This window comes from Anomaloglossus baeobatrachus, chromosome 4, assembly GCF_048569485.1.
Source record: "Anomaloglossus baeobatrachus isolate aAnoBae1 chromosome 4, aAnoBae1.hap1, whole genome shotgun sequence".
Taxonomy (NCBI): Eukaryota; Metazoa; Chordata; class Amphibia; order Anura; family Aromobatidae; genus Anomaloglossus; species Anomaloglossus baeobatrachus.
This window is the reverse complement of record NC_134356.1, coordinates 151,133,343-151,159,611: the sequence shown is the minus strand read 5'-3', so window position 1 is coordinate 151,159,611 and position 26,269 is coordinate 151,133,343. Positions and strand designations below refer to the sequence as shown.

Genomic DNA, 26,269 nt, shown 5'->3' with positions numbered 1-26,269 from the left:
CCACAAACTCAGACCACCACTCTTTCAGTCTCAGTGAGAACTCCTCATTTTCATAAAGGAAGGTTGGATATCTCCAAAGATAGTCTGAGCCTCTGGGGAAAGCATCTGTCAAATCAATCACCACCAGTGCATGGTCCGATAATACTAAGTCTCCCACCTCCACGGCCTCCAGATTTCGCATCAGCACTCCAGAAATGAGAAAGTAGTCAATACGGGACCATGAATTGTTTGCGTGCGAGTAATAAGTATACTCTCTATCCTGGGGGATGCAAGCATCTCCAGGCGTCTTTTAGTGCTGTAGACATCAACAGAGGGCCCATGACCCTATCTTGACTTTGGTGATATTTAGGATTTCCACCCGGGAATTTTCCATCCTCCTGTACAGAGGCCACTGAATTAAAATCTCCTCCTACTATTGTTTGGGTGCGGGTGTTCCAGAATTTTAATTTCAAGCTGGTGAAAAAAGGGTTTGTTATTATCATTCAGAGCTTAAACAATAAAGATGTTATACAACTTCCCTCCCGCTTCCAGAGCCAGAAATAAAACCCTGCCCTCCTTATTCATATACTGATCCGTAACCTGATGTTGTAGTTTTTTATTTATTAATGTTATTACTCCCGCTTTCTTTTTTACTGAAGGGACCCCATAAGCTTTCCCTACCCATACCTTGCCCATTCTCTGTATATCCTTTCCCTCGAGATGTGTTTCATGCAGGAGTGCTATGTCAGGTTTGAAGTGACTAAGATGTCGCAATATTTTAAGCCTCTTTTGTGGGGAACGTATCCCTTTAACACTCCAAGTAATTAACCGCATATTTGCCCCGATGACAATGAGTATTACTGCTGTAACCTTTCATTTTGCCAATATCGCCTACCACTGAACCAATACTAAACCTAATCTTAACAGAACAGTCTAAACCACTGCTTATAACCAACACACTTAACACTTTATAGTGAAAAACATTTTCCACTAATAACCATTCAGCTGCTTCCCCACAGCCTGAAATACACTTCATGGACTTCAATTTTTTCCAACCATGACCCTGAGATCAGTCAAACCTCTAAACTTTTCCATGAAACAACTTTCGTAAGAGGATATTCACACCGCCATGGCGGAGAGGGAGAGAGGAAGAGAGAGAGGGAGAAAGCGAAAAAGAGAGGTAGAGAAAAAAATATATATAATAATAGGGACAAAGCAAAAGAACATGAGGTAAAATGGGAAGAGAGGGAGAGGTAGAAAAAGGGAAATAGGGGAAGGAAGAGAGAAAGGGAATAAAAGAAAGGGAGAAAGAAATAGAGGTCGAGCGAGATAGGGAGAGAGAAAAAAGAGAAAGAGGGAGGGACAAAGAGGGAGAGGGAGGGTGGGAGAAAGAAAAATGGGGAGCGAGAGAAGGGGGAGAGAAGGAGAAAGCGAGAGAGAGGGAGAGGAAGAGGGGGAGAAAGAAGGAGAAAAGGGGAGAGAGAGGGAGAAAGTGAGAAAAGAAGAAAAAAAAAAAAAACACTCCCTCCCCCCCGCGTTACCACCTCATTGTACAAAGACTTTCATAACCTCCCCATAACCAATGGACAGTGTTCCTGTACAATTGTCCACACATATAAAGCAGTACTCCTACCCCCAAATTCAATCGAAAACTCCGCTGGGTCAGAGTCTCTCTCAGCTGGTTTTGTGCTGCCTACCGGGATGATTCTTCCCCTTCGATGCTGCCAGCGTAGACCTCCCCGAAGCTCCTCCTGCTGAACCCTTCTCAGATGAATTATGTCCAGACCCTGGGGATTTTCTGGAACCAGGTGGACTGTTCATATGCCCCACATAGGTTTCCGCCTCCTTCAGGCTCGTGAAAGAATGGGAGGAACCATCTTGATGCCGTATAACCAAAGTAGCCGGGTACCTCAGCTGAAAACGGACCTTTTTCTTGAATAGAGACGAGTAGATGGAAGAAAAAGCTCTCCTTTGCCTTGTTACTTCTGCTGAGAAATCTTCAAATATCAAGATACATGATCCCTGCACCTTCAGAGGCTGTAGCCTTCTCTTGTATGCCTGGAGTATCTCTTGTTTGTCCGAGTAATCCAAGTATTTTGTAATTACTTGTCTTGGACGTTTGGTTTGTCTTCCTCCGAATTATTCCTAGGCGACTCAATGCGATGCACTCTCTCTATTTTTTTGCCCACTGCAATGCCCAAGGTCTTGGGTATGATTGATTCATAAAGAGTGCGCAATTCTCCATAGGGGTAGGCCCACGATACGCAGATTACTGCGCCTAGAGCGGTTCTCCAGATCGTCAATCTGGTCTCGCAATATTAGATTCTCCCTTGACAAGCGCATCACTGTAGTGTGATCCGAACCCAGGTCGTCCTCTAAGGTTGATAGTCTGTTCTCAATGGCCGTGACTTGCTCCGCTGTCTCATCCAGCTTATTTTGCAAAGCCGTGAGTGCAGCCCTTCCTGAATCTTTAACTGTGACAGAAATGTCAGGTAATACACTGTTTGCCACCTCATCCACCAGTCGTTTATAATCAATAACTTCTATTTGTCTGAAGATTTCAGAGTGCCCGGTGTCACATTAGACACTACCTCCTTCTTCTACCATCACTACCATCTTCTGGGGCCAGAGTGGAAGGTGCAGACCCATGTGTAGACGCCATGTTAACGCCTGAGTGATGAGCTGTGTATTATTCTCTATGGCTTTTGGACCACTTCTCAGCAGATATCTTTCCATTAAAATGGGGGATTAGCTTTATTTGATAGAAAGGAACCAAAGCACACTCAGAGTTTCACCCAGCAGGGCATCCACTTATCTCTGCAGCCAGAAATGCTTTATGACAAGACCTTCAGTTTGCAGGCTCATTGATTACTAATAGCACAGCAGGGTCATCTGCTAGCAGAGCCTTAAGGCCCAGTCACACACAAGGACTTACCAGCGATCCCGAAAACGATGTGACCTGATAGGGATCGCAGGTAAGTCGCTGGGAGGTCACAGGTGAGATGTCACACAGTCAGATCTTACCAGCGATGCAGGAACAATACAGGCCACAGTAGCGACCTGTATAACAATCTCAGCAGTCACTGTGACCCTATCACACAGTGTCAAACACAGCGATGTGTCCTGCCCAGCAGGACATCGCCTGTGAAGAAAATGGCCTGGACCATTCTGCAACGACTAGAGATCTCACAGCAGTGGCCTGATCGCTGGTAGGTGTCACACATAACAAGATCGCTAACGGGATCGCTACTGTGTCACGGAAACAGTGACTCAGCTGCGATCTCGCTAGCGATCTCGTTATGTGTGACGGTACCTTTATGGCTGAGCCTGTTATCACTCCAGGAGATTGTTCCCTCTCCAGGTCACTGTTTTTGTTTAGTTTCTTTACTTATTGGCTGTCCCAGGCTGTCACACTGCAAACACTGCAGAGTTCTGAAGCAGGGGGGCGGGGCACAGCTCCACACTCACGACTCCATGCTGCCTCCTGGCCGAGAGAGCAGACTCTTACAATTCACCTGCGCTGCTCCTGCGTGGATTCTGCTCAGAAGTCCGGATTACACACCGCTCCCAGGCAACTCTGGTAAGCTTACTAGGTGGTCGGCAGAGGGCAGGAGCTCCGCTACATGCGTTTGGTGGGTGAGGAGTGACGGAGCTCAGGATTAACACGTCTTCACATGGCTGGCTCTGGCGCCAGAACCAGAAGTCATGCTGCGTTTATGACCACAAACATGCAGCGTTTGTGCGTTTTGGACCGCAAAAAAACACACAAAAACGCACTCATGGTAAAAAACGCATAAAAAAAAAAAGTATGCGTTTTTTCGCATTTTGCTGCATTTTTGTTGCTGCGTTTTTTACAATGCATTGCATGGGTGATTAACGCTGGTAAAAACGCAGAAATAATTAACATGTTGCATCATTGTGGTCACCAAAAAACCGAACAGCAGTGCTCAGAAGGGAAGTCGCGTCATAAGAGTTTTGGAGCGCAAAATTGTCTGGAATAGATAGAGGACACCATGCTGTGTTTGCAGAGCCACTGATGTGCCTAAACAGTGGAAACCCCCCAAAAGGGACCCAATTTTGGAAACTACACCGGTCAAGGAATTTATCAAAGTGCAGTGGGCACCTTGACCCTGCAGATGCTTCACAGAATTTTATAATGCTGAGCCGTGAAAATAAGAAATTATATTTTTCCCACAAAACTTTTGCTTTAGCCCCAAAATTTTCATTTGCCCAAAGGAAACAAAAGAGGGAAAATGCACCATACAATTTGCTGTGCATTTTCTCCTGAGTGCGCTAATAACCTACAAATAATCGTGAACTACTTTTCAGGCTCAGTACAATGCTCAGAAGGTAACTACAGTGCAGATTTTGCTGCTATTGTTTGCAGGTGCCATGTCACATTGCCAGATGCCCTAGAGGTGCCAGAACAACAGAACCCCCATACGTTATCCCACTTTAGACACTACACCCCTCCATGAATTCAGTGCAGTGCTCATGCTGATACCACAGGTGTGTTACAGAACTTTATGCCATCGGGTTGTGAAGAAAAATTGCATTTTTACCACAAAAATTGTTTTCGCTCTAGATTTTACATTTTCCCATACTCTTAGGCGGGCTTTGCACGTTGCGACATCAGCAACAATGTGTTACCGATGCTGCAGCGATAGTCCCGCCCCCGTCGCACGTGCGATATCTAGTGAAAGCTGCCGTAGCGATTATTATCGCTACGGCAGCTTCACACGCACATACCTGCCATGCGACGTCCCTCTGGCCGGCGACCCGCCTCCTTCCTTAGGGGGGCGGGTCGTGCGGCGTCACAGCGACGTCACACGGCAGGCGGCCAATTGAAGCGGAGGGGTGGAGATGAGCAGGATGTAAACATCCCGCCCACTTCCGTCCTTCTCATTGCCGCCGGCGGCAGGTAAGGAGATGTTCCTCGCTCCTGCGGCTTCATACACAGCGATGTGTGCTGCCGCAGGAACGAGGAACAACATCGTACCGGTCGCACCATCGGCATTATGGAAATGTCGGAGGCTGCAGCGATGATACGATAACGACGCTTTTGCGCTCGTTCATCGTATCAAAAAGGTTTTACACGTTGCGATATCGACTGCGACAACGGATGTGCGTCACTTTCGATTTGACCCCATCGACATCGCACGTGCAATGTCGCAACGTGCAAAGCCGCCCCTAGAGCACAGATTTTCTTAGAATAGTTTGAAGACTCTATATGTAGAGCCCTTAAGTGCCAGAAAAGTAGAATCCCCCTCACAAGTCAATTTTTGAATTTTACACCCCATTTGGAATTCATCTACAGGTGTAGTGATTATTTTGACTCCATGGGTGTTTTCCAGAAACAAGCAGCAATGGATATTGCGGAGTGAAAATTGCATGTCTGCCATTGTACTGCCCCATAAATCATACCCAGCTTTTGATTCTGGACACATTCACCTTGTAAATTAAGCGGCATTTCCTCAAAACAGGTGGATGCTAAATATGGTTTAGGCACACTGTGGGGCTCAGAAAGCGGGGGGGTATTTGTATTCGCTGGATTGCTTTTTTTTTGGGAGGGGGGGGGCATTTTACCTTTCCAAAGAATTTGAGTTAGCGGTAATATGGAAACCCCCATAATTCCATGAACAGATGACAGTTCTCAGTGGAAACCAGGTTTTTTTTTGTGGATGGAGTTGAAGCTTTAATTGGGAATATTTTAAATAAAATTTTGGTTGACATTTATCCTGTTCTCTTCGCTGAGCACTTAAATTGGGGTTTCCAAATAAAACTACCAATAACCTGATTCAGATGAAAACCCCAAGAGATCCATTCACTATAATGATACAGCAGAAATACACTGGAATGCACCTGGCCTCTGTTCAGTGCTGTCCATCTTTACAGAAGAGCACAAAACTGTGGTTTACCCCACTTTTATGCACGATTAAAAATAGTCACCAATGGATCAGAAGCCAGAGACTCCATAGTTTCTCCATCTGTCTCATTATAAAGAACAGAGAGTCCTCAGTGGTTGATACCTTTTAATGGCTAACTTCAGTTAGCCATTAAAAGGTATCAACCACTGAGGACTCTCTGTTCTTTTAAACAATTTTTTTTATCTCTACTGGCTAACACGGTACAAAGATATATTTTACTTGTATCATTATAAAGAATACATTTACAGGGGTTCCATATAAATCACAGATTTATTTTTTATGTCATTCACCGAGCGGTATAAGTGATTTGGCAGCTTTATTCTTGGGTCAGTGTGATTACCGTGATACCAGATTTATACAGTTTTTTTGTTTTTGTGTGCATTGCCATATTTTAAGAGCTATAATTTTTTTACGTTCCTGCTGACAGTCATACCAAGGCTTTTCTTTTGCAGGACAAGATAAAGATTTTTTTTTTTTGTTACATTTTTTGGGCACATACCATTTTTTGATTGATTTCTATTCAGATTTTTAGGTAGAATGAACAAAAACAAGCAATTCAGGAATTGTTTTATTGTTTTTTAAGCCACTCAATGTGTAGTAAGATTGATGAGAAAATTGTATTCTTCGCGTCAGTAAAGTTACACTGATACATTTACAGGAAGAGAAATTATTTAATCTGCTAATTTTTGTAAGTTTGCCCACTGACAAAAACATGAACAGTCTATAATTTTAAGTAAAGTTTAATTTTAGCAGTGAGATAGAATATCGATAAAATCATATTGTACAAATTATATAAATTTATTTGCATTTTGCAGACAGAAATAAGTACTTGATCCCCTACTAACCATTAAGAGTTTTGGCTCCTACAGACCACTTAAACGCTCCTAATCAACTCATTACCTACATTAAAGACAGTAGTCTTAAATTGTCACCTGTATAAAAAAACTCCACAGACTCAATAAATCAGTCAGACTCTAACCTCTACAACATGGGAAAGACCAAAAAGCTTTTTAAGGCTATGTACGCACTTAGTGTTTTTTGCGGCGTTTTTCGGGTGTGTTTTTGGGCTCCAAACTCCATGACTTTGCTTCCCCAGCAAAGTGTATGACTTTTCATTTTTGCTGTCCGCAGTTTGTTTTTTTAGCTGCATTTTTGAGCTTAAAAAAAATAAAAAAAAAAATAAGACATGTCAATTCTTTCCTGCGTTTTCACCTATGCAATGCATTGAAAAAATGGAGCAAAATGCAGTGAGCAAAAACGCAGCAAAACGCAGCCAAAAATGCACCGAAACGCGTTCAAAACGCATGTATTTTTGTGCGGTTTTTTTTGCATCCAAAAATGCAGCGTTTTGAGAAGTGCAAAAACGTCATAGTGCGCACATAGCCTTATGATGTCAGGTACAAGATACTAGACCTGCACGAGGCTGGAATGGGCTACAAAAACCATAAGTAAGACGCTGAGTGAGAAGGAGACAACTGTTGTTGCAATAGTAAGAAAATGGAAGAAATACAAAATGAGTGGTCAATCGACATCGATCTGGGGCTCCATGCAAAATCTCACCTCGTGTAGTACCCAGGATCACGAGGAAGGTGAGATATCAGCCTAAAACTACACGGGGGGAACTTGTTAATGATCTCAAGGCAGCTGGGACTACTGTCACCAAGAAAACCATTGGAAACACACTACACCGTGATTTCAATGGATTAAAATCCTGCAGTGCCAGCAAAGTCCCACTGCTCAAGAAGGCACATGTGCAGGCAGTCTTAAGTTTGCCAATGAACACCTGGATGATTCTGAGAGTGATTGTGAGAAGGTGCTGTGGTCAGATGAGACAAAATTTAGCTCTTTGGCATTAGCTCAACTCGCCGTATTTGGAGGAAGAGAACTACTGATAATGACTCCAAGAACACTGTCCCCACTGTCAAGCATGGAGCTGGAAACATTATGGTTAGGGGGGTTTTCCACTGCTAAGGGCACAGGACTACTTCACTGCATATCAATGGGACAAGGGATGGAGCCATGTACCGTAAAATCCTAAGTGACAACCTCCTTCCCTCCGCCAGGACATTAAAAATGGGTTGTGGATGGGTCTTCCAACACGACAATGAGCCAAAATATACAGCCAAGGCAACAAAGGTGAGGCTCAAAAACAAGCACATTAAAGGTCATGGAGTGGTCTAGCCAGTCTCTAGTTACTACCATAAAAAAAAAAAAAAAAAACTTATGGAGGGAGCTGAAGCTCTGAGTTGCCAAGTGACAGCCTCAAAATTTTAATGTTTTAGAGATGATCTCCAAAGAGGAGTGGACCAAATTCCTCCTGACATGTGCTCACACCTCATCATAAATACAAAAAAAGTCTGACTGCTATGCTTGCCAATAAGGGTTTTCACACCAAGTCTTGTTTGCTAGAGTATCAAACACTTATTTCTCTCTTCAAAATGCAAATAAATTTATATAATTTATACAATGTGATTTTCTGGCTTTTATTTTTGATATTCTTTCTCCCACTATTAAAATTAACCTACCCTTAAAATGATAGACTGTTCATGTCTTTGTCAGTCGGCAAACTTACAAACTCAGCAAGGGATCAAATAATTATTTCCCTCGTATGTATTTTTTATGGTTTCCCATTTTTATTCAATAAAAACAATTTTACATTAAAAAAAATTGGTTTTGCATCGCTTTATTCTGAAAGGTGTATTTTTTTTTTTTATTTCTCCGCTGAGAGCTAAGTGGGGCCTTGTTTTTTGTGAGACAAGATGATATTTTCAGCTATACAATTTTTATTTTTATATTTATTGTTCCAGATGCAGAGATACCAAATGTGAACTTTGTTTTTTATCTTGTGATTTTTTTTATTTCTATTTTTTACAATTTTAACTTTTATATACCGTTTTATATATATATATATATATATATATATATATATATATATATATATATATATATATATATATATATTTATTTATATATATATATATATATATATATATATAATTTTTATTTTTTTTCCCCTAGTCCTAGGTTGTGACTCCCTCATCTTTCCCTGGTCTTCTAGCTGGACGTTACAGCATGGTGTCCCGACATATTGTAAAATTATCCATAGACTTTCTATGCATGTATGCTGGAGCAAATCTTTCTACCTCTTCATTTAATCATGTAAGTTCTGCAAGAGCTGTGGAAAAATCTCTTTGCCTAGTTGCTTCAAAAAAAACTGTACGCAAGTCCAACTAGAAAAGCTGATGTTGTTTAGAAGCCATTTAGATGGCTTCTTTGATTTAGATTTCTCTTGTTCATTCACTTTACATTGTTAATTTAAAAAATTAGCTATTTACATTGATGTTTTTGACAACATTCTTAATATGTGGCATATTTTTCTACATCTGCCAAAGTATACTGTATGTCTCACAGCTTTGAATGAAATTGGTGAGAAATAAAAACAAGGCTGTTATGGGAAAAAATGCATATCAATCAAAAACATACCCTTTTCTTTTCTCCAATTACTGGTGGTTGAACACCATTCACCAGCAACGTGGTTAGCTGCTTTGATATGAAATTCTTCTGAATGTGCACATTAATGAATCCTGTACAAACAAATGGTTTATATTAAAATCATTAAATCTGATGAAGAATAAAGAACAGGGCATTTAAATGTCATGTTAAAATAGAGCAACGGCCACACATTTCCAAGACTTATCAGGATTAGTGGGGTTTCTGCTGGTCTGACATCCAATGTTCAGGAAGTTATCACCTTTTTGTTAGATAGGTGATAACGTACTGACTTGGTACAAACTTTTTGTTTATTCTGCCTAAATCAGACATTGGCATGAAAATGCATATTATACACAGAGAAAAATGTGGTATGAAACTCTTTAATTAAAAATATTCAAATTGTCTCTCCAGTAAAGGAGACAAACTCTAGCACAGCGCCACCTATTGGAAGTAGCGATCCTAAAAGTCACAAGTGGATTTTCGACAATCCTTTGCAATCCTAATTAAAAATAAACTTTATTATAGTTGCATTAAAGTACAGCAAGTAAGTCCTCAAGGGGTTAACTGAACTGCTAGAATAGGTCAATAACAGTAATTGTGGACAGTTTACAATATGAACTACATACAGAAGGATCACAATTTTAAACATCACTATCAAGGATATAATACAGTGGATTAAACGTAAGCACACACTGAAATTTCCTGTTGATATTGTTTGATGGTAAGGTACCCAACCTCACAATTACCAATTGCGATCACAGTTCTATGTGTCATAGCCATATAGTCGTTGTGGTATAACCAAAGCCTTGCCCATGTGGCTAAGGATAATAAATAATCATAAACGGCATAACCACAACCTACAATATATCCACAGTTATAGTAAATGAACATTTACTATACCTGACCCTCCCTATAGCAAGTCTTGATCTTGGTCGTGCAGACTTGCAGGAAGTCCATCCTCTCCCAATTAGGATTAATCCATTATACCATATATACCTGATCTGCACACAGTCCACCATACGTCCCCTGAAGAAGAGGTGAAACGCGCGTAGGGACTGGTGGTTGCCTGGACTCGATGTGATGTGGTCAGTAGTGTTTGTTCACAACGACTATATGGCTATGACACATAGAACTGTGATCGCAATTGGTAATTGTGAGGTTGGGTACCTTACCATATATCCTTGATAGTGATGTTTAAAATTGTGATCCTTCTGTATGTAGTTCATATTGTAAACTGTCCACAATTACTGTTATTGACCTATTCTAGCAGTTCAGTTAACCCCTTGAGGACTTACTTGCTGTATTTTAATGCAACTATAATAAAGTTTATTTTTAATTAAAGAGTTTCATACCACATTTTTCTCTGTGTATAAAATGGTATAGTGGTGTTCTGGCACTTTCAATGAGGTTGAGGAGTGACCTAAATTAAATGAAAATGCATATGTAGCATTCCAGATGGTACATTTATGATACAATGCTGAATAAGCCTCATGCACAGGTCCTAGAAATGAATATAAGATCAGGATGTGAGATTCCTAGGTTGCCATGTAGTAGTTGAGCTTTCAATTCTAGAACAAGTTATCAATGGCCAAAGTTTAAGAGCTCGAAATGCATCTAGTGTGTGGGTTGACCATTGAAAAATATTTTCTAAACCTGGAGATGGTTTACATATGTATCTGGACAATATGAACTTTTGCTTTTAAAGATTTTTCATTAAAAGCTGCATTTTATTGACAAGTTGGAAGCTGGAGCAATCTTTCTTCGCCTGTTTCAGCGCTGAGCAGCAGCGGGATCACTTGCTTCTATACCGTTGAGAGCGTGGACGGTTCCTGGGGTGAGCTGGATATTTTCTCCTTTACAAACATATGGTATCCATCTCTGAAAGCAGGACTTAACATGAGTCAGCTTTGAGGCGTGTCATTCCCTGGTCCCATCGGCGCCAATGGGTTGGTCATGACAGCCAAGGGTCATATGATGACCCCTCTGTCTGTTATGACTATCCTCCTGTGAATACCAGCTATGAGCTGGCATTATAGGGGAGTATGACTTGCTATACAAAACAATGAAGAATACATTGCTTTGTACAACACAAGTGATCAGATGACCGCAGCTTCAAGTCCCCTAAGGAGACTAATAAAAAATAGTAAAAAGTTAAAAAGAAAAAAAATATATAGTTTTAAAAATATGAAAAAAAATAAAAACCAAACCTTTAAAATCACCACCCTTCTGCGCCACAGAAAATAAAACAAATTAAAAATAAATACACATTTGATATCTCTGAATTCATAAATGTCCGATCAAAATATAAAATTAATCTGATAGGTAAACACAAGGAAAAAAAAAAAATCAAAACCACAGTAAATCGCAGTTTTTCAGCAGCTGAAACAGAACATCGTATTTGTCCCAAAAAAAATACCAATAAAAACATCAGCTCAGGGCGCAAAAGAAAACCAAAACCCTCAAACATCCCCAGATCCCAAACATTAAAAATGTTATGGCTCTCAGAAAGTTGTGACACAAGTAACATTTTATTTTAATTTTTTTTCAAAATGTGTGAATTTTTTTTCACCACTTAAAACAAACTACCATATTTTTCGGACTATAAGACGCACCGGACCATAACGCGCACCCTGGTTTTAGAGAAGCAAAAAAGGAAAATAAAATTTTAAAGCAAAAAAATGTGGTGATGACACACTGTTATGGGGCGAGGATCTGCCACTGACACTGTTATGAGGGTAATGTCTCCAAATTTTCTACTAAGGTACCCCTGCCTATGGGTGTGTCTGACACAGGTCTTAATTAGCTTGTTTGGGACATGGAGTCAGAGTGTGTGGAGCAGTGTATGAGCACTGCATGAGGAGCAGCCTCTGAGGTTGTTTATCTCAGAGAGGTCTGAATCCTCTGGAAGGAACCCATCTGAAGGAGCAGAGGGTTGGCTTCATACGTGAGTGAGTGGATGCTGAGAGAGCCCCACTCAGGATGCTGGGAAAAATCCAAACCTAAGCGAGCGGACCGCAACAAAGACGGACCTGAAATCCGTGTTCCTGTGGAAACGGCCAGCGAGAGGTAACGGGGCTGTTTGACTCAGTGAGAGAGGCACAGAGACCTCTATGGTGTGAACAGACTGGAAGTGACTGAGTGGAGGCTGAGAGAGCTGCACTCAGATTAAGTGTATCTGAAATGTGCAGGAGTACCATGAGTTTAACAGACCTGAAATCAGTCTGTATTTCTGTTATGTTTTGAGGAGTGGTTTATGCTGTATTTTTTTTAATAAACTATTTGGACTTTTTAAGAGATTTGTGTTCCCATGCTACCTCGGAAACACACAATATTATATATATATATATATATATATATATATATATATATATATATATATATATATATATATATATATATATATATATATACATATATACAGTGCCTACAAGTAGTATTCAACCCCCTGCAGATTTAGCAGGTTTGATAAGATGCAAATACGTTAGAGCCTGCAAACTTCAAACAAGAGCAGGATTCATTAACAGATGCATAAATCTTACAAACCAACAAGTTATGTTGCTCAGTTAAATTTTAATACATTTTCAACATAAAAGTGTGGGTCAAATATTATTCAACCCCTAGGTTTAATATTTTGTGGAATAACCCTTGTTTGCATTTACAGCAAATAATCGTCTTTTATAAGACCTGATCAGGCCGGCACAGGTCTCTGGAGTTATCTTGGCCCACTCCTCCATGCAGATCTTCTACAAGTTATCTAGGTTCTTTGGGTGTCTCATGTGGACTTTAATCTTGAGCTCCTTCCACAAGTTTTCAATTGGGTTAAGGTCAGGAGACTGAATAGGCCACTGCAACACCTTGATTTTTTCCCTCTTGAACCAGGCCTTGGTTTTCTTGGCTGTGTGCTTTGGGTCGTTGTCTTGTTGGAAGATGAAATGACGACCCATCTTAAGATCCTTGATGGAGGAGCGGAGGTTCTTGGCCAAAATCTCCAGGTAGGCCGTGCTATCCATCTTCCCATGGATGCGGACCAGATGGCCAGGCCCCTTGGCTGAGAAACAGCCCCACAGCATGATGCTGCCACCACCATGCTTGACTGTAGGGATGGTATTCTTGGGGTCGTATGCAGTGCCATCCAGTCTCCAAACGTCACGTGTGTGGTTGGCACCAAAGATCTCGATCTTGGTCTCATCAGACCAGAGAACCTTGAACCAGTCTGTCTCAGAGTCCTCCAAGTGATCATGAGCAAACTGTAGACGAGCCTTGACATGACGCTTTGAAAGTAAAGGTACCTTACGGGCTCGTCTGGAACGGAGACCATTGCGGTGGAGTACGTTACTTATGGTATTGACTGAAACCAATGTCCCCACTGCCATGAGATCTTCCCGGAGCTCCTTCCTTGTTGTCCTTGGGTTAGCCTTGACTCTTCGGAACAAGACCAGGTATTTAATACCACACATAACCAATGTCTTATTGGGGTGCAATCAACCTCAGGTAGATATTAAACATAAGACAGAGAAGGGAAATAATGATAGTTTACTTCCCTGAAAAAGCAGGTCCTCATCCCTGCCTCGCCTCTACGCATTTCTCCTTTCACAATGAAGGTTCCTCAGGAGGCTTTGGGAGACAGCAGCAGATCCTGTATGTGGTAAATCATGGCTATAAGCAGCGTCCATGTGAATTAGTGAAATTTTATATGGTAGCACTAGGATATGATCACAAAACCCTGGCCAATAAAGGCCTAGGGCTTAGTGATGTGTCGGTCGCGAACGATCCGACACAAAGATCCGGCTCCCTGCTGTGAACGACAGGAGCCGGATCACTAGTGTGAGCTGCTAAAATATCTAAACGGCTCTTTTCGCCGTCAAAGACCCGCCCACCTGCGGCTAAACTCCGCCTACTCATCAATCTAATTGGTCGCTTGTAAGTGGGTGGGGCTTAGCCGCGTGTGGGCGGGGCTTTTTTCGCCGTTACTATAATCTTAAATATGTGTTCACCTGCAGTGAACACATATTTACTAAGGAGCAGAGAACGAGCTGAAAGATCCGGCTCTTTTTGGTGAACGGAGCCATGGGAACCGGATCACCAAAAAGAGCCGGACTGGCCATCACTACTAGGGCTACAATGTCCCCGGAAACACCACTGCGCATGCCTAGTGACATTCCAAGCACTGGAGCGCCCGAAATTACACTGCGCATGCGTGGATACGGCGTCACAGATCAAGCAGTCATCACTAGTAATTCAGCCGGCCCGTGCATGCTCAGTACAAGCATTCATTCCCAATGCATATACAAAGGGCTGCAATAACGCCATCGGCCACTAGAGGGCCGAGAGCAAAATAAGCATAAGAATGACGTCAGCCAGCCCACAGTAACGTTTAAATATGACTTGTCCTTGATGAACACACTTCAAACACTGATCTATAACAACAATCTGGGCACTATAATGCTCAGATAAGAAGTGGAGCTGAATGCATAGTAAATCTTGAAAAGTACAAAACTTTATTTATTACAAAATCACAAGTAAAAACAGGAAAAAAGCCCTCAAAGTGGAGCACATCATCCCCAGTTAATAACCCTCAGAGAAATATATACAAGGATACATCCACAGGTATATTTATATATAGCCACGAATGGCTGATAACAGAGACAACAGAAGTCTATTAGTCTCCTCAGGCATAAATAAGCCAATTTAGAATATCAATGCTATATCAGCCAGTAGATAGCAAAATAGTTAGGTGCTACTATTCATGAAAATGTTCAAGATAATATCACCTGCCCATCAGCACCAGATAAAATGTGCATTATTAAATAAGCTATAAACAGCGTGCAAATAACACACTGGTTTGCACCTGCATAAATCTACCATGCTGATGAGGAGGTGGTGGAAAGCAAAACTTCACAGAGCTAATTAACATTCAGTAAGCACCCATGGTCTATCATGAAACACTATATGGCTGATAACAGAGACAACAGAGGTCTATTAAGCTGGGTTCACACTAAGCGACAGCGACAACGACGTCGCTGTTACGTCACCATTTTCTGTGACGTAACAGCGACCTTGTAAGTCGTTGTTATGATCGCTGCTTAGCTGTCAAACACAGCAGAAGCAGCGATCATAACGTCGCTGTGCTACATGTGCAGAGTGCAGGGAGCCGCGCTTAGCGCTGGCTCCTTGCTCTCCTAGGTACAGTACACATCGGGTTAATTAACCCGATGTGTGCTGCAGCCACATGTCACAGTGCAGAGAGCAGGGAGCCGCACTTAGCGCTGGCTCCTTGCTCTCCTAGGTACAGTACACATCGGGTTAATTAACCCGATGTGTGCTGCAGCCACATGTCACAGTGCAGAGGCCGGCACTGGCAGCTGAGAGCGGCGGAGGCTGGTAACGAAGGTAAATATCGGGTAACCAGGGAAAGGTCTTCCCTTGGTTACCCGATGTTTACGCTGGTTACAGCTTACCGCAGCTGCCAGACGCCGGTTCCTGCACTCTGCTCGCTTCATTTCGTCGCTCTCTCGCTGTCACACACAGCGATGTGTGTGTCACAGCAGGAGAGCGACGACCAAAAAATGAAGCTGGACATTCAGCAACGACCGGCGACCTCACAGCAGGGGCCAGGTCGTTGCTGGATGTCACACTCAGCGACAGCGACGGGACGTCGCTGCAACGTCACAGAAAATGGTGACGTAGCAGCGACGTCGTTGTCGTTGTCGCTGTGTGTGACACCACCTTTAGTCTCCTGAGGCATATATAAGCCAATTTAGAATATCTCTGCTGTCTCAGCCGGCAGATGGCAAAATAGTTCGATATAAACCATTAGGTGCAACTATTCCTGAGAAAGTTCAAGATAATATCACCTGCCCATCAGCACCAGATGATGTGTGCATTATTAAATATGCTATAAACAGCATGCAAATAACACACTGGTTTGCACCTGCATAAATCTACCTTGCTGATGAGGAGGTGGTGAAAAGCAAAACTTCACTGGGCCAATTAACATTCAGTAAGCACCCATGGTCTATCATGAAACACTATATGGCTAATAACAGAGACAACAGAGGTCTATTAGTCTCCTCAGGCACATATAAGCCAATTTAGAATATCTCTGCTGTCTCAGCCGGCAGATGGCAAAATAGTTCAATGTAAACCATTAGGTGCAACTATTCCTGAGAAAGTTCAAGATAATATCACCTGCCCATCAGCACCAGATGATGTGTGCATTATTAAATATGCTATAAACAGCATGCAAATAACACACTGGTTTGCACCTGCATAAATCTACCTTGCTGATGAGGAGGTGGTGAAAAGCAAAACTTCACTGGGCCAATTAACATTCAGTAAGCACCCATGGTCTATCATGAAACACTATATGGCTAATAACAGAGACAACAGAGGTCTATTAGTCTCCTCAGGCACATATAAGCCAATTTAGAATATCTCTGCTGTCTCAGCCGGCAGATGGCAAAATAGTTCAATGTAAACCATTAGGTGCAACTATTCCTGAGAAAGTTCAAGATAATATCACCTGCCCATCAGCACCAGATGATGTGTGCATTATTAAATATGCTATAAACAGCGTGCAAAAGACACACTGGTTTGCACCTGCATAAATCTACCGTGTTGATGAGGAGGTGGTGGAAAGCAAAACTTCACAGAGCTAATTAACATTCAGTAAGCACCCATGGTTTATCATGAGACACTGTGAGTCATATCAGTTGTCAGCTAACATATCACACAGGCATTCATGACAGACCACTAGAAGATGACATTGCATAAAATTACATAATACTATCCACAATCATATACCTGGAAAGGAGGGTAAACTAGGCGAGTGCTCCACCACCCCTGACGCCGTTTCGCCTCGCTTCTTCAAAAGGGGCGTGTCAGGGTGGGGAGATGTCCAGGCATTTATCTTCGTAAAGCAGCCAATGGCAGGAGCAGTTCAAACAAGCCTCCATACACACCCCTGTCACATGATGCTGGTGATGTTGGCGTGTGGGGCAGTCACCGCCTACCTCTATCAAGTTCACTCTCCTGGATGCGCGCGCTGGAACACAGCGTGACACGCAATGTCCCAAATAAGGCGCATACCAGGAAGTGTGAGGAGCGGAGACTGGCGCACGCGCACTGCCGGCAACATGTAACTTAATGCCGATATGGCAAACATCGCAAGGTATTTTAAATAAGGGAAAAATATTTTAAGGGAAAATTGGCAGTGTCTCTATTATAATTAGATTACAATCGATATACACAGATCATTCAACATGTACAAGCTTATATGCAGATGTCCATACATACATTACATTGCAAACATAGTAAATGTGGAGAAAAAAAAAAATAAAAAATGATTAAATATTAAACAACAAATACTTCATGACAATGTGCAAATCCTCATATTATCAAAAGTAATGCCTATAAATTCTGCCGCTTGTGTGAACAGGCAGTCGATATGAATATAAAGGAGACTGCACATAGTGTAGGATTATCCCCAACAGCTATATATATTAGTAACAACCAGATTTCACAATAGCAATTATAATTAGAAAAGCCGCATAAGGAATAAAAATTCTTCTGAAATATATGGGAGTTCATATCCGCTTCACCACATTAGATGTTTCAAATCAATTTAGGATTTGTTGCTTGCAGGCAGAAATAATTTGCCAGGAGCGTGATCTCGTATAGACGCACATTAGACTGCTTATCTAGGGCTAAAACAAAAGGAGAAGAACACATTAAAACAAAAAACTGAAAACAAAAAAGCATATGTCAGCTCGCCGATCCGGATCTCCAAGACGTACTTACTCCCTATCCTTCCATCACCTATAGGAAAGGGGCATCCTTGAGGGACCAACTTGTGCACAGCCAATACACAAGGCCAACTCCACCAGGGACCTGGTTATACCGAAAACCTTTAGGCTGTTTCCGCTGTGGCAGTTGTAAATATTGCAGCTGGGTGACAGCGACGAAGTCCTTCTCGAGTGTTATAAATGGCCGACATTACGAGATTAAGGACTTTGCCAACTGCAAGTCTAGCGGCGTCATGTATATAGCAACGTGCGGATGCCCCTTAAATTATGTAGGGAAAACTATAAGAGGGTTGAGGAGATGAATCGGGGAGCACATAGGTGACATCAGGCACAGGAGGGACACACCACTAGCGAGGCACGTTTGGGAGAGTCATGGAGATCCGTGACCTTTGTCATTTTGGAGGTCATTCGTCCCAACCCGAGGGGGGGCGACTTTGACAAGAGAGTTTTGCAGAAGGAGTGCCAATGGATTTTTCGCCTGAGATCTCAAGCACCATTGGGCTTAAATGAAAGGCTCTCTTATTCTCCGTTTCTCTGAGAATTTTCTGTCTCCCCTTCCACAAATATTTTTTGCGTTTTTTCTGTCTTTTGTTATCAGGGATGTGGGCACACCTAAGTCCGACATGAACCTGCTTCCGCTTATCGACTCGGAGATATAGAGTCACGGTTTTGAGCTCTGAGATTTCCCATGATCTTCTATATATATCATGCTGGTAGTGGGAGTATATATGGTCACTGTAATGTCCCTTGTTGATTTCCCTTTATCTGCCTGGTACCTTATGTAATGAAGGAGGATTTTTGCAAAAATATTCCTCCAGAAATGGGTGTTGTGGCCTCTAATTACCTGTTATCTTGATTAGTTGGCTTTGTATACACTTGGGGGCATTTATCATTTTTTTGCCCGTTTTTAATATCTGTAAGTGTGGCACACCCTACTTGTACCTGTTTCAGCAGCTTCCCTGTGTGGGTAACTTGAACCTACAGGTGAAGTCTGCTGTTTACCCTGTGTTCATGCAGGAAAGTATGTGTCAGGCCGTTACTGTGGGCTGGCTGACGTCATTCTTATGCTTATTTTGCTCTCGGCCTCTAGTGGCCGATGGCGTTATTGCAGCGCTTTGTATATGCATTGGGAATGAATGCATGTACTGAGCATGCGCGGGCCGGCTGAATTACTAGTGATGACTGCTTGATCTGTGACGCCGTATCCACGCATGCGCAGTGTAATTTCGGGCACTCCAGTGCTTGGAATGTCACTGGGCATGCGCAGTGGTGTTTCCGGGGACATTGTAGCCCTAGGCCTTTATTGGCCAGGGTTTTGTGATCATATCCTAGTGCTACCATATAAAATTCCACTAATTCACATGGACGCTGCCTATAGCCATGATTTACCACATACAGGATCTGCTGCTGTCTCCCAAAGCCTCCTGAGGAACCTTCATTGTGAAAGGAGAAACGCGTAGAGGAAAGGCAGGGATGAGGACCTGCTTTTTCAGGGAAGTAAACTATCATTATTTCCCTTCTCTGTCTTATGTTTAATATCTACCTGAGGTTGATTGCACCCCAATAAGACATTGGTTATGTGTGGTATTAAATACCTGGTCTTGTTCTGATTGAGAGGGGACCATGGTAGCTCCCTTTGGGATACTCATGATTTTTGATCCAAAGGATTATTATATGAGCTAATTGTTGCAGATATCTTATATTATCATTAATGGTTGTATATTATAATACCAAGAGTCAGGCTTAAAATACATATTGGTGTACTGTACCCCATTACATTGTCCTTTGGGTACGGCAACTTCATTTCCCTTTATTCCACCTTATCTTGTAGTATTGTCCCTAATTTTGGGGCAAGGATAAAAGATAGCCGTTGTGGAATGGGGGCGCCCGGAAACTTAGGGTGTTACACCCTTCGTTGTCAGGTAGGGACACCTGGTCTATTGAGGGTCATCGGGGTTATCCTCCCCCACCCCCTTCCACCCTGCATAAGTGGTCTAACTTTACTTCCCTTTATCCTCATCATTCTGTGGTATTGTCCCTGTTCTTAGGGTGAGGAAAAGGGATAGCCGTCGTGGAACGCGGGCGTCCGGTAACTTAAGGTGTCACACCCTCCGTTGACAGGTAGGGACACCTGGTTTATCGAGGGTCATTAGGGTCTCCCTTCCTCGCCCCCATCCACTTTTTTTCTGTGGCCGAATCCTATTTTTTGATTTAGGGGTCACCTGACCTTGGCACTTTGTGTTTGTGTGTTTTTTGGATTTTAATGAATTATTAATAAAACGTGTATTTTTAATAGAGGTTGAGGTAAATTGTTAACCAGTTTGTAATCTGCCTTACCTGGATTTTCATTTCCTTCTGTAAAACACAAAAATAGTAGTATACTGATTCACTGCACCCTGCGCTGATGATTATGCGCGGGGATGTGTTCACTGCCCCAGTGAACACATCTGCACATGTTTACTCCAGGCTATAGTTGCCACGGGTGATCCTGCAGGCCGGCTCTTTACTATGCGCGCATCCCCCGCCCATCATCCTGCCCACCTGTCAGTGATGGCTTCAGCGCTGACAGATGATGGGCGTGCATATGAAATGAGTGGGTCCACGTGGTCACGGCAGGCGCTCCTGCAGCCTGCTCATTCCCCCAATGACCCGAGCCACCACAGCACCCTCATTCCCCGCAGCCATGCCCTACATTCAGACTATAAGACGCACCCCCCACTTTCCTCCAACATTTGAGTGTGTCTTATAGTCCGAAAAACACGGTATACATGTTTGGTATCTAGATAATTGAACTGATCTGGAGCATCTTACTGTCAGGTCAGTTTTATGGTAAAATAAATTGTGTAAAATACAAAGCCCAAAAAACAATAGCAGAATTTAACTTTTTTTTTTTTTCTTGCCAAACATTGAATTTTTTCCAAACTACTATATCGTATGATAAAATGAACGGCGTCAATCAAAGGTACATTTCATTCCACAAAAAACAAGAAACCACACGGCTATATCAAAGGAAAAGTAAAAAAGTTATGGTTCTTGAAATAAGGAGGAGGAAAAAGCAAAAGCGCAAAAAAATAAAAAAAAAATCACCTGGGAGTGGAGATGTTAAGCGTATATTGATTATACAATTATCTTGAATATGTTTTGGTAAAGCGATAAATTGCCAAAACTTGTTTCACCGTCCAAATATTTCTGGACCTAACTGCAACGATCTTATGATTTGAGTCATTGAAATATCAAAAGGTTTCTTCAGCACATGAATAGTATGAGACAAAATATGCTGATGAGTGGCATTTTAATAAATCTAACAAGTGAATACAGATCTTTGGTCCCATTGTTTCAACCATAAATTGTCATCAACAAAGTTTATCTGTATGAGAAGAGGTCAGCCTCTTTGAGCAATGAGGAACCCTGAAAAGATTTCAGTTTATTTTGCAATTGAATTTTACAAATGGATGACAGGTGGAAAATTTCTCAAAGGATTCTTTTTGGTAGGACTTTATATGGTGTGTAAACTACTTATAGTCACTGTACGTAAAAGTGCAAAGTAAAAATCCACAATGAACTTATTGCATTTATTAAATAGATTCAAGAAATATTAAATTTAATACATTTTACTTTCCCTATAGAGTTAGGAATCTGGTTTCTGCATGAGTGCACAGATTTCCCTGTGAATTAGCATCCGGTTGCTTAAAACACACTTCTCAATATAAATATATATCCCAGTGATTCTAAGAATGTTTCTTAGTGACATATTGTTCATCATGCTAGTGGTAAATTTTGGAAGATACTATTTACATTTATTTTTGAAAAAATTATAAAATTGTCAAAAAGTCAAAATTTAAAGTTTAGAACTTTGAATTGTTATGTCTTTCAAGGTACATCAGACAAAATCATTATATATTTCCAACATGTCAACTTTACAACAGCTCTATTTTTGAGACAAACTTGCTTTTTGTTATGACGTTAGAAGGGTTAAAAGTTTATCAGCAATTTCTCTGTTTTCAACAAAAGTTACAAAACCATTTTTTTTTTTTTTTTACAGACCACATCACTTTTTAAGTATTTTTGAGAGGCCTAAGTGACAGAAAATATCCAAAAGTAACACCATTCTAAAAACTGCACCCCTCAAACTGCTCGAAACCCCATCTAGGAAGTTTATTAAGCCTTCAAGTGTGTCACAGGAACTAAAGCAATGTGCAAAGAAAAAAAAAATATTTACTTTTCCAACAAAAATGTCGCTTTAGCTCCAAATTTTTCATTTTCATAAAAGTAGCAAGAGAAAATGGATCATATCATTTGTTGTGCAATTACTCCTGAGTACACCGATACTCCATATGTGGTGGAAAATTACTATTTGGGCACACAGCAGAGCTTGGAAGGAAACGAGCGCCATTTGACTTTTATAACGCAAATTTGCCTGGAATAGATAGATTCCATGTGGATTTTGCAGAGCCCCTGATGTGCCGAAAGAGTACAAATACCCCACAAGTGACCCCATTTGAAAACTACACCCCTCACAGAATTTATTTAGAGGTGTAAGGAGCACCTTAAACCCACAGGTGCTTCATAGAATTTTATAATGTTGAACTGTGAAAACTGAAAAAAATTATTTTACAAAAAAGTACCTTTAGCCTCATTTTTTATTTTATTATAACAAAAGGTAACTGGAGAAAATGGATGGTACATTATGTTGTGCCCCTGAGGTGCCAGAACAGCAGAACCCCCCCTCCCCCCCAAGAGACCCGATTTTACAAATTACACTACTCAAAGAATTCATCTAGGGCTGCATTGATCATATTGAAACCACAGGTAAGACAATTTTATACCATGGGGTGGGTGTGAAGAAAAAATAATTACCGTATTTTTCGCTTTATAAGACGCTCCTGATTATAAGATGCACCCCCAAATTTGGTGAAGGAAAAGAGTTTTTTTTTTAATGTCCCTCTAACAAATCATATAGGGTATATTTCCCTCACAGCCCCCCATCCTAAAATTATCCCCCTTAATCTGGATATGGCCCCCTTATATTGAATATAGCCCCCTTGTGATGGCACACGTTCCCCTGTGCAGCCTATGGCCCCCTATGGATTGCATACATTCCCCTGTGCTGCCTATGGTCCCCTATGAATTGCACACGTTCCCCTGTGATAGATAGCGCCCCCATGCTGCTGCCCATGGCCCCTATAGATCGAACAAGTCCCCCTGTGTTAGATATCGCCCCCATAGTGCTACCCATGGCCCCTATAGATCGCACAAGTCCCCCTGTGTTAGATATCGCCCCCATAGTGCTGCCCATGGCCCCTATAGATCGCACAAGTCCTCCTGTGTTAGATATCGCACCCATTATGCTGCCCATGGCCCCTATATAGATCGCACAAGTCCCCCTGTGTTAGATATCGCCCCCATGGTGCTGTCCATGGCCCCTATAGATCCCACAAGTCACCCCGTGTTAGATATCGCCCCCAGGCTGCTGCCCATAGTAAAATAAAACACTCTTTCCTTACCTCCTGCAGCGTTTATCTCCCTCCTGTCTCCCTCCGTGCTTCTCTTCCTTACTTCCTGGTTCTCAGTGCGGACATGTGATTGGCACAGCAGACTGAGATCTCTGCTTGCCTGATCACAGTGGAAGCAGGGACACGGGGAAAAACGCTGCAAGGGGTAAGTAAAGCTTTTTTATTTTATAAATGAGCAGCAGCATGGGGGCCAAATCTAACACAGGGGGGCATGTGCCCTCACAGGGGCGCGCAGAGACATATAATATGCACCGCTGCCCCAGCCCCTCACTGCGGTGCGATTTCAGCACCACCGGAGATGGACAGCGGCTGTGCATATTATATGAGCGGGAGCAGGAGATCAAACGCTGCCCCCAGCACAGCGCCCCCACCTCCCCTGGACCCTGCAGTGTACATATATATATACCCCCCCCGTATATTCCGCTTATAAGACGCACCCCCTACTTTCCCCCAAAATTTGGGGGAACAAAAGTGTGTCTTATAAAGCAAAAAATATGGTAATTACATTTCTACTACAAAAAAAATTTGTTTTAGCCACAGATTTTACATTTTTACCTGAGGAAATGGATAAAAGTGGCACCAAAATTTGTCACACAATTTTTGCTTAACATGGTAGTACTCCACATGTGGCAGTATAGTACTGCTTAGCCACATGGTGAGACTCAGTGGGAAACGAGCGCTATTTGACTCTTGGAGCCAAGATTTTTCAAGTATAGCTTTCAGACTCCATATACAAAGCCCCTAAGTAATAAATAAGTAAGCCCACCTCAAGTGATCCCGTATTTGTAAACTACACCCCTCTGGGAATTTGAGTATTTGCGATTTTGACTCCATGGATGTTTTCTAGAAAGAATAGAACAGTAGAAGCTGCTGGGTGAAAATTGTAAATCTGCAATTGTAGTACCCGTACATTATATAGCCTAGTGCATTGTGTCCAGATCATGCTTCTGGAGATATGCACCCTGTAAATTAAGTGGCTCACCTCACTACACTAAAGCAAAACATAGACACTAAATGTGGTTTGGGCACTTTGTGGGGCTCAAAAGGAGGGGGGGGGATTTGGATTTGGGAGCGCATGTTTGTATGGATTTCTTTTGGGGGCGCCATAGCGACTTTTCAGTGTTTTTCTGTTACTAATAACATGAGAACCCCTAATATTTCCACTGACAGATGATGAACCTGATTGGGATCATTTTTTGTGAATTGAGCTGAAGCTTTTATTGGGAACATTTTACAAACATTTTGGATAACATTTATCCTGTGCTATATGCTGAGTACTTGCATCGTAGTTTCCATCTAAATCTCACAATAACATGACACCTTCGACAGATTCACTATAATCAGGCAGCAGTTACTTTGGACTCTGTCTGGCCTCTGTTCAGTGGTATCCTTTTCACAAGTGCACAAAACTGGTTGACTGTACTTTTATGCACCACTGAAAAGACTGACACTGCTGGATCATAGGCCAGACTCCATCTCATTATTGGTAATCTTCTGTCAAGGGTTTCGACTGAATCCCATATTTCATACATTCATATTTGTCATCCCTGGTGTAAGTGCTCAGCGTAGAGCGCAGGATAAATGAGAGCCGAGTCTTAAGGGTGCTTTGCACGCTGCAACATCGCTAACGATATATCGTCGGGGTCACTGTGTTTGTGATCCACATCTGGAGTCGTTCGCGACATCGCAGCGTGTGACAGGTAGGAGTGACCTTAAAAGATCGCAAGAGAGTTAAAAATCGTTGGTTTGTGACACGTCGTTCATTTACCAAAAATCGTTGTCTAGTCAGTAGCGAGGTTGTTAGTCGTTCCTGCGGCATTACACATCGCTATGTGTGACGCCACAGGAACGACGAACATCTCCTTACCTGCCGTCCACCGGCAATGAGGAAAGAAGAAGGTGGGCGGCATGTTCCGGCAGCTCATCTCCGCCCCTCCTCTGCTATTGGGCGGCCACTTAGTGACGCCGCTATGACACCGAACGCATCTCCCCCTTGAAGGAGGGATTGTTCGGCAGTCACAGTGACGTTGCTGAAAAGGTATGTGCGTGGGACGCTTGCATAGCGATAATGTTCGGTTTGGCAGCGATCACCAAATATCGCACGAACGACGGGGGCGGGTGCTATCGCGCACGACATTGCTAGCCATCGCTAGATATGTCGCAGCGTGTAAAGCACCCTTTACGGTGATGAATTTATCAACAGCAGGTCAAGAATCGCTTTTATTTTATTTTTCTTACACCGTTCAAAGTGCGGTATAAGTGATTATATTGGTTTTTTTTTTTAAGTTTGGCTACTATCACACACTAATAACACTTTAACCCAATCTCCACCAAAAAAAAGAAAAAAAAGTTTTGCATTAACATACTATGTATGTATGTTATATAGAGAGCTATAATTTTTCTATATTTCTGCCAAGGGACTCATGTGGGGCTTGATTTTTGCAGGAAGAGTTGATGTTTCTATTGTTACCATTTTCGGGAACATAATATTTTTGGATCGCTTTTTATTCTTATTTTTGGGAGGCAGAATGAACATGAAACAGCACTGCAGGAT

General features: G+C 42.1%; 1 protein-coding gene across 5 annotated transcripts in view; it reads right to left on the bottom strand.

Annotated features, from left to right (window-relative positions):
- Positions 1–26,269, bottom strand: part of RARS1 (arginyl-tRNA synthetase 1) — a 736,258-nt gene that overhangs the window by 408,908 nt on the left and 301,081 nt on the right. For all 5 annotated transcript variants that reach the window (XM_075344555.1, XM_075344556.1, XM_075344557.1 and 2 more), the window contains one exon: positions 9,390–9,490. In XM_075344555.1, coding sequence (XP_075200670.1) covers positions 9,390–9,490 — 101 coding nt within the window. The remainder of the gene's footprint in view (positions 1–9,389; positions 9,491–26,269) is intronic.